This window comes from Neolamprologus multifasciatus, chromosome 1 (assembly GCF_963576455.1).
Source record: "Neolamprologus multifasciatus chromosome 1, fNeoMul1.2, whole genome shotgun sequence".
Classification (NCBI taxonomy): Eukaryota; Metazoa; Chordata; class Actinopteri; order Cichliformes; family Cichlidae; genus Neolamprologus; species Neolamprologus multifasciatus.
The window spans coordinates 12,706,268-12,723,154 of NC_140439.1; the positions used below are offsets into that span (position 1 = coordinate 12,706,268).

The 16,887-nt window shown below is 41.1% G+C and overlaps 2 protein-coding genes across 3 annotated transcripts in view; both read left to right on the forward strand.

The window, feature by feature from the left end:
- The window catches only part of tnfaip8l3 (tumor necrosis factor, alpha-induced protein 8-like 3), a 29,525-nt gene extending 19,267 nt beyond the window's left edge, over positions 1-10,258 (forward strand). Inside the window, exon 2 of the mRNA XM_085156895.1 lies at positions 1-10,258. Coding sequence (XP_085013021.1) covers positions 1-563 — 563 coding nt within the window. The 3' untranslated portion in view covers positions 564-10,258.
- scg3 (secretogranin III) overlaps positions 10,124-16,887 on the forward strand; it is a 13,235-nt gene continuing 6,471 nt past the window's right edge. Inside the window, exons 1-8 of one of the 2 annotated variants that reach the window (XM_085156862.1) lie at positions 10,124-10,258; positions 11,244-11,296; positions 11,433-11,475; positions 11,674-11,871; positions 12,859-13,001; positions 13,367-13,516; positions 13,601-13,814; positions 14,184-14,300. In XM_085156862.1, coding sequence (XP_085012988.1) covers positions 10,153-10,258; positions 11,244-11,296; positions 11,433-11,475; positions 11,674-11,871; positions 12,859-13,001; positions 13,367-13,516; positions 13,601-13,814; positions 14,184-14,300 — 1,024 coding nt within the window. In that variant the 5' untranslated portion in view covers positions 10,124-10,152. The remainder of the gene's footprint in view (positions 10,259-11,243; positions 11,297-11,432; positions 11,476-11,673; positions 11,872-12,858; positions 13,002-13,366; positions 13,517-13,600; positions 13,815-14,183; positions 14,301-16,887) is intronic. The other variant, XM_085156871.1, reaches the window with a different exon arrangement.

Consider the following 16,887-nt stretch of genomic DNA (forward strand, 5'->3'; position numbering starts at 1 on the left):
GGCAGGAGAGCTTCAACTCCCGTTCCCTGGCTCTGCAGGCTCAGAAGAAGATCCTGAGTAAGATGGCCACCATGGTGGTGGCTAACATGCTGACGGATGATACCAGCAGTGAGATCTTGGACGAGCTCTACAAGGCGAGTCGGGAGTTCACCAAGAGCAAGAAGGAGGCCCACAAGATCATCAAGGACGTCATCAAGATTGCTCTGAAGATTGGCATCTTATACCGTAACCACCAGTTCAGCCCGGATGAGCTGGACACAGTGGAGCGCTTCAAGAAGAAGATGAACCAGGCGGCCATGACGGCGGTGTCATTCTACGAGGTGGAGTACACCTTTGACCGGAATATTCTGTCAGAGCTTCTGCTAGAGTGCAGGGACCTGCTTCACGCCTTGGTCGAGCAGCACCTGACCGCACGTTCACATGCCCGCATCGATCATGTTTTCAACCATTTTGCCCACGGGGAGTTCCTGGCCGAGCTGTACGGAGACGGAGAGGAGTACAGACTCTCTCTGAGGAAGATCTGCAATGGCATCAACAAACTGCTGGACGAAGGAACGCTTTAACCTCTTGCACTTGACCCCTTTCACCTCAAGCTCTTTCTCCCTTTGCTCCTTTGTATGTCCTTTTCACTTGACTGCCACATCCTCTTATTGCTCTCGTCTTCCTGTTTCTTCCGCATCGATTTCCACGGAGGTTGTTGTAACATCCTGCTGTTATGATTCAATGAGGGATTTTTTTTTTTTTTTTTTTTTGGACTGTCTTTACACTCAGTGGAATCCTTTCTGCACGCTAAGACAGCCTGTTTCACATTGTATGCATTTTACATCCTCTTTGTGTGCAAAAGTGTACTGTACCAATGGCCAAAAAAAAACTTGCAGTAGGTATATTTGGATATGGAAGATAATCAGTTGTAGTAATCAGTCTTTCTATGTGTGGTTGCATGTGTGCGTATATGAGAGAATGGCTGCGTGTGCTTGTATGGGATCCGCTTGAATAACGTTGTGTAGTGTTTGTACATAAGACCAATAATGACCTGGTATGTATTATGTATCTGTGTCAATCTTCTCAACAAGGGTGTAACACGTGTCCTTTATTAAAGATTTCTTTAAATCATTATTTTGCATTTTTTCCTGACAACAAAAGCTCCACGTGGGCTGGGAAAGCTTTTAGGAAACACGAGTTTGTTCCCTCATGTTGGCAGTCATAACGCTAATTTTCTCCCGTGACTCACGTCGTAGTCAACTGAAAAAGGAAAACAATGATTTGCTTGATTGCTAACCAGTTACTCTCTTTTAAACTAGAATAGCTCTTTTAAGGGGAAGTATACGGGGGGACTTTCTTGTCCATTTGACCCAGATGCATGCCAGACACAAATCTGCACATGTTTTGAAATGTCCAGAGAATTCAGTGATTTGTTATTTCTGGTTCATTAGATGCCCTCTGCCTCTGTTCTGCTCCCCAGGCCAGGAAAACATATTACTGGTGGTTTGGTGTGACTCCAGCAGCGTAACTCTGGCAGCCAGTAGAGAAGAAGTCCAGTTTTATGTCTGTGTTCTCTTACAGAAAACACAGAACAAGGAGACCACTCACCCAATGTTCACCCGTTTGCACTCGCTGTCAGTCAGATCCAGACGTTGAAATAGTCATGCAGCTATTGTTACTGGATACTTACTTTCATGTCATTCACCATAAACTTCCATTACATCTATAAATCTTTGTTCTTCTAATTCCCGCCATTGCACAAAACCTTCAGCTGTTTCCAGATTCTTAAATCAAACAGTCTGGATATGAAACCGGGAGATAAAAGTGGACGCATAATTTATAATGTTGACTAGTTTGAATTAAAGAACTGCTACAGGAAAAAAAGACCGCACACACGTACGCGCACGTGCGCCTCTTCTCTACGTTTTTGTGGATTTCCTTCCATTGGCTCATAGAGGCCGATTTATAATAATTAGTCATCTCATGTAACTCTCTGTAACAGATTTTTGTTTTAATTCTCAAAATATCTAACTTGTCCTTTAACCCTAATTCAAACTTTATCTTAAACTTTAAGTAGATCCTGTGGTCAAGACGGACCCGGCTGTAACTGGGTCAGTCTTGACTTTCGGCTGACTTTCGGCCTCTTGTGTGGGTCAAGCTTTAAAAACATTGAATGTGACATTTCCCAGAATGCCACCAAAATGGTCTTTTCTTTGAACCCGAACCGCCTCCAATGAATTCATATAAACATCTAGCAAAAATGAAGTTTGTAATGCAGTCCCCAAACCCAGGGCAAAAAAAACCCCCTTGTAAAGTCATTTCTCAGACTTTGATAAAAACCTTCCAGAACCACAGACATACTACTAACTGCCTCAGAAGAGCACTTGTGTTAAATTATCTAATATGCAGAAGAACAGTAAATGTAAGCAAAACCTCAAAACTAATGAGATATTCTCTCGTTAGAAGGTCAAAAGTTCAAGAAGGAGGAGAAAACACAGAAAGCTCGGTGATGTAAAACGCCCTGTGGCTTAATGAACTTCCTGAGCGCCGTCTTCAAAGGATCAGAGGGTGAAGAAGAAGTCAGCAGCATTATATCTTAATGTCAGCTGGTTATAAAGAGATCCCACAGCTGATAATTCCACTGGAAATTCACATTTTCTCCACTGAAAAACATATGACCCTTCAAAAGGTTTATGAGGAACACATACAGCATATGCAGTGACATTTCACCCACAATTACCTTCCATTAGCAGAGATTGCTTCAGGTTTTCGGTGCCTTTTTCTGTCCGCTCTTGTCGGTCCTCCCCAGCACTCCTGTGGATGGAAGGAAAGCGTAGACCTCTAGTGGTGAAATAACTTCCTACACATGTTAGTACTTTGGCTAAATGTGAGGGCTGCCAGTTACAAAAAGCAGTGCAGCTAATGTCAAAGCTTTTACTCAAATGGGACAACAGAATCCCTATTTACACATGTCACAGATGGGAAAGTGAATTAAAAAATTATATTTGAGACATGCAACCAGTTGTTTGTCCCACATAACCACAGGGGGAGGTTCTCTTAAAAATAAAAAAAGAAAGAAAGAAAAGATAAATGAAGTGTTTCCCTGGCAGTCTGTTTGAAGGAGGCTGTAAACAGATGACATATCAAAAGCAGTGCCTCTGTGGATTGGATTGAGCTGAACTGACTTTGAAGTCTCAACAGTTTCCCCCTGGGTCTTACATGAGCAGAGACTTCATGTCTTTCCATCTATTTTGTTCTCCAGAGAATGGCTCTGTTCAGGCCCTCACAAAAGAGAGTCAGATGGCATTTGCAAACAGAGGAAAAAAACAAATAAATACCAGGTCAGCTTGCTCCTCAGCACCTCTTCTCCCCAAACACAGGCTCAAACAACGATGTCAGATCCGGCCTCTAGGTACAAACGTGCAACGCCAACTACTGGCTTTCTTAGAAATGCATTAATAAACAGCACGTTGAACGTACTCAAGAGAAATCTTTGATTCAAACCACAGACGGTTTAAAGGATGAATATTGCATGGGCTAAGGCCTTTTGAGGCCCTGATAAACTGCGTCACGTGATCTTACTTCTGTCAGAGTAGTTGGCTCAAGGATGCATTAGCAGCTAAACATTTGTGCCTGTAGTCCCAAGGCGAGGAGACGAAATTCTCAGAAAACTCTTTGAATTACGATGTTTTCTGAGAATTTCCCCACAGTGTTGAGAAATATAACAGTTATTTAAAACACATAGCTCATAACAACAAAAGGTGGGAAAACTATCAGGAGCAGAGAAGAGAACTTTTAAGACCTTCACTCTTCATACAAAGCGGAGAAAATTGTGGATGACGCGCAGTTGGTGAGACCGTCAAAATAATGGTTTTGATGAATTTCTGCAGAGAGGCTCTCACATCTCTCTCACCCAGTGCAATAACACTACAACGCTAAAAATGGAAGCGATCGCAGCAGTAAGATATTTGGCAATCGGAAAAATATCCTGTGGACTTTCAAATGAGCGGAGTGATTACACAACCAAATACAGCACTTTAACAGTCTCGCATTGTCACGCACTTCACTGGAAGTGCACGCCTTGCACGCTTATAAAAAGAGGTATGTCATGCACCCAGGTCAGAGATGTGATATTTGTTTTTGTTTTGGGTCATTTTTACTTTGAACCTGTGTTTATTATTTCATGTTCTGTTTGGTTTTCAGTGTGTTTGTTTTCCATTTGATTTTCATGTTCCTTACTATCTTGAGACTTCAGTTCTTTGTTTCAGGTCCTGTTTATTTCCATTAGTTTTCTGGTTGGTGTTTGTTTTTTTCCTGACCTTCTGTCCATGTCTTTCTGTGTCAAGGTTATGTATGTTAGGGTTTTGCCTCTAGTAGGAGCTTTGTTAGTTTTGCTAGTTTTAACTTTCTCTGTCTTGCTGTCCTTGGGATTAGTTTAAGCTGTTTTCCAGTTTTCTTGATTGCCCTGGGTGTCTATATACAGCCTTACCTTTGTCACTATGTCTCCCCCTGGTGTGTTCTCTGTTTCTCTTGAAGTGTTTGAATTTATTGTTTGTGTTGTTGTTTTGGACTTTTATTTGGACTAATAATAGGTCAGCCTATCAGTGAGTCTTGCACTTGACTCCTGCAACTTGCTACACCCCGTGACGGTGAATTCAGCAAACTTCCTCAGCGTAGCTGGTGTGACTTGAATGCAGAACTATTTTCCACATTGATATCAAAGTACTACGTTTTTGAAGTATAGGACAAGACAGTAGCAGTGCCATGTGCTTTGAAGGACCACCGCACAAGGTTAATGCTCCATTAGCCAGTCACAAATGTTAGGGTGAGATCCTCAGTTGTGTTCCTCAGCATAATTGGATGTTTCAGCCTTTTGGCCCATTACATGCTGATCAGACCTTGGTTTGTATCACTGAAATCTCGGGGTCCAGCTGGGGTCTTTTCTCCTCATCCACAGCAGTTATCTACAGCACCCATCAGACACCAGAGATTTCCCCAGTTAGTTGTGCCTCCAGGTAAACCTGCCATGAGGGACGCTCATGTTGGAGGCAGTGAGGATGTCTCTAAGTGTAGCTGGGGTTGAACACAAGGGGCATGCAAAGCTACCAACATTACAACTGCACAGTAAAAAAAAAAATGTAATCATAATCAATAGCATGTAAATAGATAACTGTGTTGGTAACCCCGTGCTTTCCTTTTTTAACCAAACAGCTGAAAGAATGAATGTGTCACAGGAGTTTCAGACCCTTTCTAGTTCAACGTTTCTCTGAGAATCACTTGTAAGTGAGGACTTCTTACTAGATTTATATTTAGGCTGTTTAAAAAACTCCCCATGATTTTCCTCAGAATGTTTGTGAGCCGTGGTGGACTCGATCCACAGGACCCAAGAAGAAAGACACTCCGACTCTGTCACATTAGCGTTTATACATTTTAACCATTGTTTGTGGGTCCAAGATGTTGAGTGCAGTCCTGAATTGGGGGCAGCCCACATTGGAACTCACCTTAAACTTCTTTGCTATTTTAAATATTTATTAGACAGCAATATATGGATCATAAAGTTATACTCCAAATTTAAAAACAAGAAAAATATTTCATTTTTAAACACTAATTTAAAAAATTGCATGATTTTAGGACTTTGCTACAGGTAATTCAGCAGAGATTAGTTACTGGTTAGTTGAGATTAGTCACTGATCACAGTTGATAAGACCTGTAAGGCTTTCAGTGAACAACAAAACCATACTTTATATTTTCATAATGAAAAAATCAAAGTGAAAAGCTCATTTCAGGCTCATATAGCTCTGTTTAGCATGAATGGCAAAAAATAACATGAATTGTGTTTTATTCAACAAACACACGATGGCAGCATATTCACTATACATCACTGAAGTAATGCAGTAAAAAGCTTTTGTATATACTTTTTATAATCTTATGCGTTGTTCAAAACCAGAATCAGAATAAATGGTAAATGTCCTGTATTTGTATAGCGCTTTTTACTTAGTCCCTATGGACCCCAAAGCGCTTTACACTACATTCAGTCATCCACCCATTCACACACATATTCACACACTGGTGATGGCAAGCTACATTGTAGCCACAGCTGCCCTGGGGCCAGAGGATGCTTACAGTTGCTCCAAGTTGCTCCAAGAAAATAAGATAGCAGAGAGTAATAAAATGTTCAACTATACTTGCATTGAGTCATCTTTACCAGTTGTACTCTAATTGTACATTTGGAGCTGAGTCAAGTACAGTTTCATTTTTTCCTTCTCTTCTTGGAATAATACGTCAGAAATATGGACATAGATATTTTTCCTACTGAGTATTTTCCATAAATGGTTGGAAATATTTTGCATCACAAAATAAAATTTCTAATAAAAGTATTCAATCACTTTCTGCTTTGTCACAAAATCCCAATCAGTTTTTTTCCACATACAATTCACTTGTGCTTGTTATATTTCAGCTTCTCCAACACAATTTGCATATTTTTACAGGTTTCTTTTAATTGGACAGAATGACCAGCTGGCACAGACTGACACTGTAATTGCCATTATGCAGAAGAACACATTTAAGGCTGGCTTTTGACCTGTCAGCCTCCACTCATCTGCATCATGCTCACAACTCACTGACCACAAAAGAACCTCAGCTATAGACAGAGACATCGTCCATTTCAAATAATGGAATTAGATCTTTCTAACAATGCCTCTAAAAGCAAACTTTAAAGTCTTCATTACTAGATCGATGGAGACAAAACATCTTCAGATCTTCGGGTCTCAGAGCTGATGGCAAGTTAGCAGAAGTGGCAGTCATCAATGTGATTCTGGTGTCTCAGTACCAAAATAAGCAGAGTATAGCTTTTTTTTTTTTTTTTTAAATAAAATCTGTCACTGTCCCTGTTTTTTGTGAAGCATCCACAAATACAGCAGAAAACATCTGGCTCATGTGTACAATTGTCTTTTTCAAAAAATGTGCAAAATGAAAAGTATTTCTGAATCAGTAACTTACTTGAAAACGAGATGAGTGCTGGGTTTCAGAATAGTTATGGGTTATGGGATTAAGGACGGTGGGTGTAATTAGAGCTACCACACACAAGGTGTCACTAGTGTACTACTTTTTTTGTCCATGCCAATTAACAGATAAGAGGATAAAAGGTTTGTTGGGGTAAATCAAATATGGGGGATTGTAGAAAAAAAATCAAAATAGCTGTTGTTACTTTCTTTTGCAGTTATGAGCAAAATAAAGTGATTGTTGTACATCCTCAGTCTCTTCTTTTCATTGCTTTGATGATTAAATCATATTGACTGGGGGGGTCTGTTAGACTGTAGCATACTGTATAATCTGGTGTTGGCAGCGCTCCTGTTCAGAGACTGCTGACGCAGCCAGAGGACAGGAAGTGCAGTCGTCCCACAGCAGGTGGAAAACATCTTATTTTGTACCGCAATGAGCACCGTGATGTAGGGTCAGTGCTACAGCTTTAAAGCATCTGCACTGTGATGAATAAAAGTGATAAGAAAAACTAATAAGATGCCCTCAAATAGAAGACAGAGAACTAAAACTCACATTAAACTGCAATACAGTATAACAGCTGTGCTGCACAGGTAAACGGACCACATCTTTGTTAATCTCTGTAACTTTGTTTTTTCACCCAGCCCATACAATTCTATTCAGAAGTCTTGAGACACTCCTCAGTTTTTCATTATTTGCTTTTGTCAAATGGTTAATATAGTAATAGTTCTGTGGGCTTTCTAAAGGTCATTCAAAGTTCTTCTTTGGACATTGGTTGCTTTGTTACTCATTTTCAGTCCGGTCCTTGTACCTGATCATTTTTTTATTTGGCATTTCTCAATATAGTGTGCAGCGTGTCCTTGAACATTTTCAGTAAACTGGACAAGTGGAGGACAGAAGAGGAAGCAGTACACCGACATTTACAGTAAATGAACAGTACCTGAAAGTCGTGTCTTTAAGAGGAAAAGAAAGACCTGAAAAATACCCGAGAGATGCTTCATTTGATTCATCTACTGTTTGCTGAAGCCTTGTCACAAATGATCTCTGTGGAAGGACAACAGGGAACAGATTCTTTTTTAACAATGATCCCAAACAAAGTATCAATGCAGTAAAAGCATATCTTGATAAAAACACACGGTCACAAATTGGCCTCCCCAGAGCCCAGACCTCAACATACAGTGTGGGATCATCCTGACAGATAACAGAACAAAAGGTACACACATCCAAAGAAGAGCTTTGAATGTCCTTCAAGTAGCCTGGAGAACTATTCCTGAAGACTACTTGAAGACATGACGAATAAGCTTGTCTAAGTGAGTTCACAGTGTGTTGAAGAAAAAAGGTGGTCAAATGCTGACTTTTAAGCTTTTTTGAAGACTTGTACAAACTCTCAAATGCTGTAGTTCAATGTATGATTTCATGTTTTAATAAACTATGACACCTATTACCTATTTTCCAAGAAAAATATAAAAACATATGTCTTTGCACAGTACTGTGCATACTGTTTACTGTTAAAAATGATTCCTCTCAGTTTAAGCCTAAGAAAATTAAATATTTTATGAACACAAACTAGATATTATGTTTACATTTTGATAATGTTGGCAATAAATGAACACCTGCTTTTCCCAACAAACCAATATGTGAGAGGGAAAAAAAGAATATTGACCTATACCACATCATATATTGGCATTACTGTGTTGTATTTTTTTATATATATAATTCAACAAAAAGCAAGCAATTTTAACAACAGGCAAACACATAAACCAGTAGCGCCAAATATTAACAAGGAAGAGATCTCATAGGTTCCCTCCTAATGTCCTGTGAGGGGAGAAAGGCAGCTGTTTGCCAACCTAAAGAATAATATTGAAGCTTGTCAAACCAACAAACATGAATGATGTGACATGAAGAAGAATTGTCCAATTATTGACCGGGATGCACTTTAAGCTAAAGCCGGAGGATTAGCAGTGACAGGCCACATCATCCAGCTCATATGCTCCTAATGACTGTCTGGTTGCATCCAGACAGCCCGCTGCTTTCACACTGTGACATGTGAAATATGAGTGCGCTGCAGACCGACAGCTTTCAGGATGACATCTGATTTTTGGATGAACCATTTGAACTATTAAGTGCAAAACGAATGAAGTTTATCTCCTGCACTCATTTTTTTTCTTTTTCTTTTTTTTTTCGCAAGAACTTTAAAATCCAAGTATTTCATTTTGTTATACCACTTCAAACCACCTGCTGGTTCCTTCATGAAACAAGCCTAAATCTAATTAGCTGCCAAAGGACAGCGGTCATAAAGCGAGCCTGATGTGTGTGTGCACCCTTTGTTTATGTCCTCAAATGCTGTTTTAATAGCGGTTGCTATTGACATGAAGAAGATCTACAACCATGACGCAGGTTGTGGATGACGCACGGAGTGGGCGGGGTCACCCCCCACTGCTCATGTGCTGCAAAAAAATCATACTCAGCTTTACGGCTTTGCTTCGTCTTCTCTTCAGTTTTATGTGTTATCAATTGACTATCTGATCTTGCATAAATATTCTTTACTATCAGCGCAGTCTCGCGTGTTTTAGATGATTTTTCCCCACTAAAAGCATCACCGCATGGTTGATGATCATAAACTCCTCAAATATCCACACAGCAGAATCTTAACCTGTTCTCACGTTTTGCAGCAGTGTGTGTGAAACTATCGCCCTTGCTTCCACGCATTATTAATGGAGATCTTATAGGATATGCAGATGGACTTCACGTGCACATCAACACTTTTTACAGTGTTTAACTCCTCTTCCTCCCTCCCTCTCTCTCCCCCTCCTCCTCCTAAGTAAAGGCAGAAGGGGGCAGGTCTTGTTGTAGTGGGCTCTTTTACTGCCGTAGCAGGTGATGCTGTAGCTCACACGGGGCTTGGAGAGCCTCCCTGCTTATCTGGTTATAATTACAGAGACCGTGACCTGTTTTCAGCACCGCGGCTCGTCAACAGCTCCAGTGGAGAGACTTGACCAGCCCCAACCCCGCCCGGTACGTCAGGCAGAAGCGGGTTCATCAGGGCGACAGTTTCAGCACCATCGGCCGGCCGAAGCGCAGCGGAGCTGTCCACACATTCAGCACTTTTGTTGAGGAGGAGGAAACCGGACAGCAGGGACACCGAGGAGGGATAGACAAGTTATTATCACCATGGCGTCAAAACACGTTGGCCTTTTCGTCCTTTTCCAGCTTCTCGCCCTGAATGTAGTGAGCCAGACATCTGCCTTCCCCACACCTACACCAGCCTCAGCGGACGGTGAGTTGAAATCAATCGTGGAATTCTCGTAGAATAGTCTGCGGGCTGGTGGAGCAGTGATTGCTTAGGGGATTTTATAAAATGCCACAAAGTAGTCCACAATGGAAGTCTTTATTTAAGCACATGGTTGTTGAAATGTAAAAAAAAAAAAGAAAAAAAGAATCCTACTAAGTTGATATTTCTGTGGGTTTTATACGTCTTAGAGCTCAAGGTTAAATTTAGTTTTAAATGTGTTGATTCATAAATCATAACAGCACAATAATGAGTATATAAATAAATAAAAAGCGGACTCCCTAAAGTTAAGGTCCAGCTCGGCAGTGCCTGACTGCTGGTGTTTTTAAAGGCGCCTGGCTCTAGGCCGCTTGTGGTCTATTTTCGCTGCAATTTAATCTTTTGTTTGATAATCCGATTAAGTTGTGCTTGTGCGGTGGCGAGTTAGGAGAGCAGGGACGCATGAAGGCTACGCATTTATTCAATAAAGTTAGTTTTTTTTTTTTTTTAATGAGACATGTTTAACTATCTTACTGGTTGTACAGTTGTTAGTTATCTATTGGTTTGTATTTTATTTTTAAAATGACCCCTGTACTGGGTGACTTTTCACTGTTCTGGGGAGACCTTTAAAAGGTCAAGAAGCCTTTTGTAACACAGTGACCTGTCCTTTGTTTTTCACCTTTTTTTCTCTTGTTACAGTTTTTTGGCTCTGAGATGAGCCTCATGGACAGCCAGGCTGCTTATTTGTAATATAGGACAAAGGGAGTATAACAAAATCTATGTGGGATTATAATTTAAGAATAGGATGAGCATCACTATAATATTAAATATATCTATTTGCTATACTGTTCATTTGAGCCTCCTGTACAAGTATTTCTGCCTGATCACAGCACTGATTTTATATTAACATTTCAAATCTGTCTCTGTTTGTCAGTAATAACGTCTGGACAATCCAGCTGTTTAGTAACTGCATGCATTTTTTTTCCTGGCTCAGATAAAACTGTGTACAATAGACAGCTGACAGAAGAAAGACCTCTGCAAGAGCAGGTAAGCTTCTTTCTCCTCCAATATCCGGACAAATGAACTTTATGGCCACTTGGCAAATAACCCGGGTATTAACCTGGCAAACATTATTAATCAGAGCTTATATCCTGAGTGGAAATTATTTTTTGAATTTCCTCAGATCGCAGAGGCGGACAGCGTGAAGGCTGCGGTACAGTCAGCTGGTAAGGCGAAACCTTATTGCCAATCAATTAATGACTTTATTTCCGCCTGCCGAGTGGAATCATGTTGCAGCACTTCCAGTAAAACAGAATTCATCCGTACTGAGAAGAAAAACTGCTGCAGCCACAGTAATGTAAGATGAGTTCATCTTTAGCCCTCACTTTTCTTTACCCCCCTTTTTTGTTTCCTCTGCCCGACAGAGTCAGAGCAGAACCACGATGACTTCACCATGCTCAAGTCGCTGGCTGAAGTCCCGAAATCAAAGGAGACCACCGAGGTGCCTGCCAAGAAGAAGGACAATCAGTACATTCCCGACGAGTCAGATTCCACCAAGAGCCGACGTCTCGCTGAGGACTATGACTCCACCAAGAACGGGATGGACTACGGCAAGTACCAGGGTACACACTGTCATGATTTCATGCACTGTAACTTTGGCCCCTTTGCTACGGGCAGGCTTCACGCTGCGTGCTTCTGTCCTTTCGCTGGCAGGACACCGGGCAGGCGTTTTAAGGAAGAGCAGGCAGGATAAACACATGAGTGTGTGATGGGGATGAGCAGAGACAAGAGTCAGAGAGAGAACATGTGAATGCATGAAAGATTATCCTCTCCCTGACTACGTTTGTGAACGCTTATGTTCAGCTACAGTGCTGGCTTCTTCTTTAATCTCTTCACAGGAAGCTGTATGAACACATAGCCTGGCATGGTTGAATATTAGTGCGGTACACATTTCTAAACATTTATATTTGTTTTTGGGTTTTTTTTGTCTCACTGGACTTTATCAGATGTGCACACGTTTGGCTGCATGTAATTTTATCATCAGCATAAGCGCTGTCTCTGTGGTGAGGTGACTCTGACACAAACCACTGAGCGCCGTCCTTTATTGATTTGTGCATAAAGTCCAACAATGACAAGTGGCTATATTTGGCAAGTGTGGTCTAGATTTCATTTCTCATTTTACAGCGTGAAGCAAAAATAGGTTCCTGGTGTTTGAAGGCTAAACGCATCAGCGATGATTCACTCAGGCCAGTGCGGGCGCAAGCATCCTGTCGATGCTTATTTTTATTGTCTTTGGACTTTGAGAAGCAGCAGAGGATGTTATGTAAGAGAACAAGCTGTAAAAATTGCACATTTCGTGCTCAGTAATAGAGGCAGAGATATGGTGAATGTGAGGATACTAGCAAATCTAATAAAAGAGAGACTTGTTTCCGGGTCCAGGTTTGACATTTTATTGTGAAAATGAAAAAAGAAAAACAGAAAAGTTGAATCAAAGTAAAGAAGTGAAGAAAGAAAAGGATCTTTAGTCGATGTAGTGCACACATTAAAGCAGCTAAAAAAGTGTCTCGAGAAAGCTACCAAACGATAACACGAGTGTCCTCTCCATTCAGACGACCCAGAAAGCTTCCGCCAAATCGACGGCACCCCGCTGACGGCTGATGCCATTGTTCAGAAGATTGCGAATAAGATCTATGAGGAAGACGACAGGGGAGTGTTCGACAGGATCGTCTCCAAACTGCTCAAACTGGGGCTGGTAAGTTGTAAGCTTCCATCATTCAGTTCAGCACAGCACGCCGCATGGCATTTTCTCAGCGGGAGCCCTCTCTCTCTCTCCCTCTCTGTGCGCTCGCTGCTTCCTCATGGGTTAAGATTTAGAGACGTGTGAATTGTTCTGTGTTTGCACCATTTTGGCTGTGAATTGCTTTTTTGTTTGTTTGTTTGTTTTTTGCCAGTCAATAAAAACTTTTTCAGTCCTCCCTGAGATGGAGAGCTCAGTGATAGTGATCAATACGTGATATATGGAGTTTTATCACCAGTCCACCAGTATCCATCTTACAGTCCATTTCTTACTGCACACAATCATTCTCAGCCTGCCTCTTTCACTTTGCTGTCTTATAGATCACCGAAAATCAGGCAGATACACTTGAGTACAAGGTGGCAGAGGCTCTCCAGGATCTCATCACCAAAAACGCCAAAAACAACGAGATTGAGGACGTTGACCAAGAAGCTAGAGGTGCTCAGGATGATGAGGATTCTGACACAAATGCGGTAAAACCTCCAAAAAAAAAATGGTGAATGTAATGATGATAAGAATAAGGATGACAACAATAACAATAAACAACACCCTTTCAGGACACATGGGAGCCACCCAGGAGGCGCTACGAGGAGGATGAGGATGAGGAGGATGATGAGATTGAAGACGAGGTGGACAGAGATGCGGAAGAAGATGGGGACAACGTCTGGGACAGGGATGCTGACGATGGCAATGAGGTGAGCCCTGAAGATGGGCTCCAGGACCTGCAGTACTTCCCAAACTTCTACCGTCTGCTTAAAAGTCTCAACTCAGGTACGAAAACAAATATGTCCACAAAGTCTCTGTGATTCGTTAGACCACACCCAAAAATATCTTTAATATTTCCACCCCAAGCTAGCAGTTCTTCAGATCGAGAACAGGGTTAGATTGTTAATCTTGGTGATGTTGTTTTCAGAGATCGAGGTGCAGCTTGTTTTGTTCACCATTTTTCCCTTTACAGATCTAGGAAGTGCAGATCAAATACACACACACACATACACACACACACACAAAACTAATTATTTATAATCCAATCATTATAACCCCTAGAGTCAAACACCATGTGGTCACATAAAGGCCACGGTAGGCAGTTACCATTATTAGACACCGGTTTGCAATTTGTCTTCTGCTCTGCTGTTGCAGAACAAGACACCCAGGAAAGAGAGACGCTGATCACGATCATGAAGACTCTGATTGACTTTGTCAAAATGATGGTGAAGTACGGCACCATCACGCCAGAGGAGGGAGTGTCCTATCTGGGTAAGACATAACATAATGCTAATGTTGCGTAACGGTTGGAGATTCTCAGCGATCTAATGGGAGGCATAGGATTGTATAATAGATGGCAGAAGTCCTTGAAGATCCTGCTCTATATGTGGTAAATAATATTATGTACATGCAGGACATCGTCATAATTCAGTAATGTTGATCTTGACAGATCATTTTTCATCTTGGTAATGGTAATGACAAAGTAGCACAAAGTCAATTTATTGGCTTTTTCCAGCTGCAATTCAAGGTCTTAATGTGGGTGGCATGTTGAGTGCTATAAAAAGTCCCATGGGGCTTCTAATGTTAGCTTGGACAACATCATTATTTGATCAGATCAGCAGCGCAGCACAGACACAGTGATGTTTTACTTTTTCTTCTTTCTTCTCTGTTTTCCTTCTGTTGGATTCAATCAGAGCTCTAATGCAGTTTTAACATTTGTCACGCTGATTGCAAACTCATGTTTGCATCTCTGCAGTGGCACCTGTGGATCACAGCTATCAGGTCGACTTTTAAAAACAAATCATTAACTTAAGCTTTGTTTAAAGAACCATATGGTTTCCATTTCCCTTTTTTTTAATCATTTTTTCCAGTTTTTACTGGAAAGAGTTTCACTAAAGAGTCACTGCGTTATTTTATCAGCACACAAACAAATAGCAGAAACAAACTGGGCATTTGGCATTAACAGGTCATGGAAACTAACATGTTTTACCTAACAACTGTTGATCTGTTTGCCATCAGAATACATAATACAATTTTTTGTGTCTGTTAAAACTGTTGGATAAGAGTTGATTTCTAATTTTGACCATAATTTTGATGAAGATCTTCAAAAGCTATTAAGTGGATTTTAGTTTTTTGAAGCCTTTTTTGTTGCAGTCACTTGAAATCATCGATAAAGCTGCCAAATCTAGATTACTGACCACCGATGTTTGAACTTGTTTTGCTTACATGTGTAGTTAACATGCGGATAAAAGGTGTAGGTTTCTACCCATCTGTTGCATTAACCAGCTGAATGTACATGCGCACATTTCTCTGTCTCTGAGTTACCTGAGCTTTCCCCCTGCGCTCTGTTTGCGTTCAGTCAAGCTAATGTTCGCTATCAGCCGACGCAGTGGAGCGTAAAGCCTGCAGAGACAGATTAGTGTCAAGGGCACCCTGTAAAATCAGACTGCTTTCTTTTTTTTTTAATGGACGTCCATCACATCACTGGCCAGTGGAAAAGTCAGGCACGTTTAAGGGACAGCTGTCATCTCTGTTTGACATTCAGTCATAGAAAGAGACAACGGAAATAAAATCTTCTTTCATGCATACTCAGGACCAAGTTCGACTTTAACACCAGGTCTATTCTTCAAGCTTCTAGAATTCTAACATATGTCTTTTTGTTGCTTGTTATCTCAAAGCTTAAAGATATTTCAAACACAGTCCTTAGATCCTTAGGTCTGGGAGGGCTAACCTGTCGTATGTCGGTTATAAAAAGATGAATCAATTCTCCTTTGAGTGACCCCTGACAGCAGCTGGCCAGTGTTGTTTCTTACACAGAGGAAATGACCACTGCTGATTTCACTTACAAAAGCAAACAGCCATATACCACGAGAGCGGATGTGAGTTTCCTAGGCAACCCCTCTGGCTTTATAGCATGGGTTGCAATAAGATAATGGAAAAACAATACGTAAATGCCCCCCTCCCCCCCATGCCCATCTGCCTGTGGCGCTCCAGTGAGTCACACAGGTACACGAGTGAATACACACAGCTGTCAATCTGCCAGCGGATGATGCAGGACTTGAGCTAGAAAGTAAGACGTGGGGGAGAGAGTGGGCGAGTAAGAAATGTTGTGTGCGTGTGTGCGTGCGAACACAGAGGAGAGAGTAAAATAATGGGCTTCCACTGTGGCACAGGTGGGAGGAGGTGGAGTGAATACACAGAAAGTGCAGAGCAGAGTGAGATGGTTGAATAATAAAAAAGAAAAATGGAGGAAGGAGGCCGGAGCGAGCAAAGATGAAAGAGGAAATTGCAAAGCTCTACGATGTTCGGTGACAGCAAACAAACTGAACCGTTCTGTTCGTCTTACATCTTTATCGTCCTTCTGTCCCAATATCCACCATCAAAAACTCTTTTGCTCCTCTGCTCTCATATGTGGTCATATTTTATGCACCAAACTCTACCAATCCATTATTTTATTTTATTTTAATCCAGTATATATGACCTCTTTCAGACAATGAGGTGCACTTTAGTAAACATTTATTAACCAAAATAATAAAACTCTGTGGAGAACTTAATTACGCTATGAGGGAACCATATCTGCAGACTTGTAATTATATCAGCTGTGTCTTCATAGAAAATAATCTTCACAGAATACATAAAAAAAAAAACACTTAAGAGTCCTTGTACCTGCTCATAAATGCACTGTAGGGATTAAATGTGTAAATAAACCTTTTAAATGCTAAATGAGGGGACTGTGAGGTACATCTGAGAACATCTGCTTCGTTTATTTTTGAACATGAGGTTCACCCCTTCGTTAATCCAGATAGGACTGGATGTCTCATTAAGCTGCATCACCTGGTTTTCTCATTCCATGTTTTCT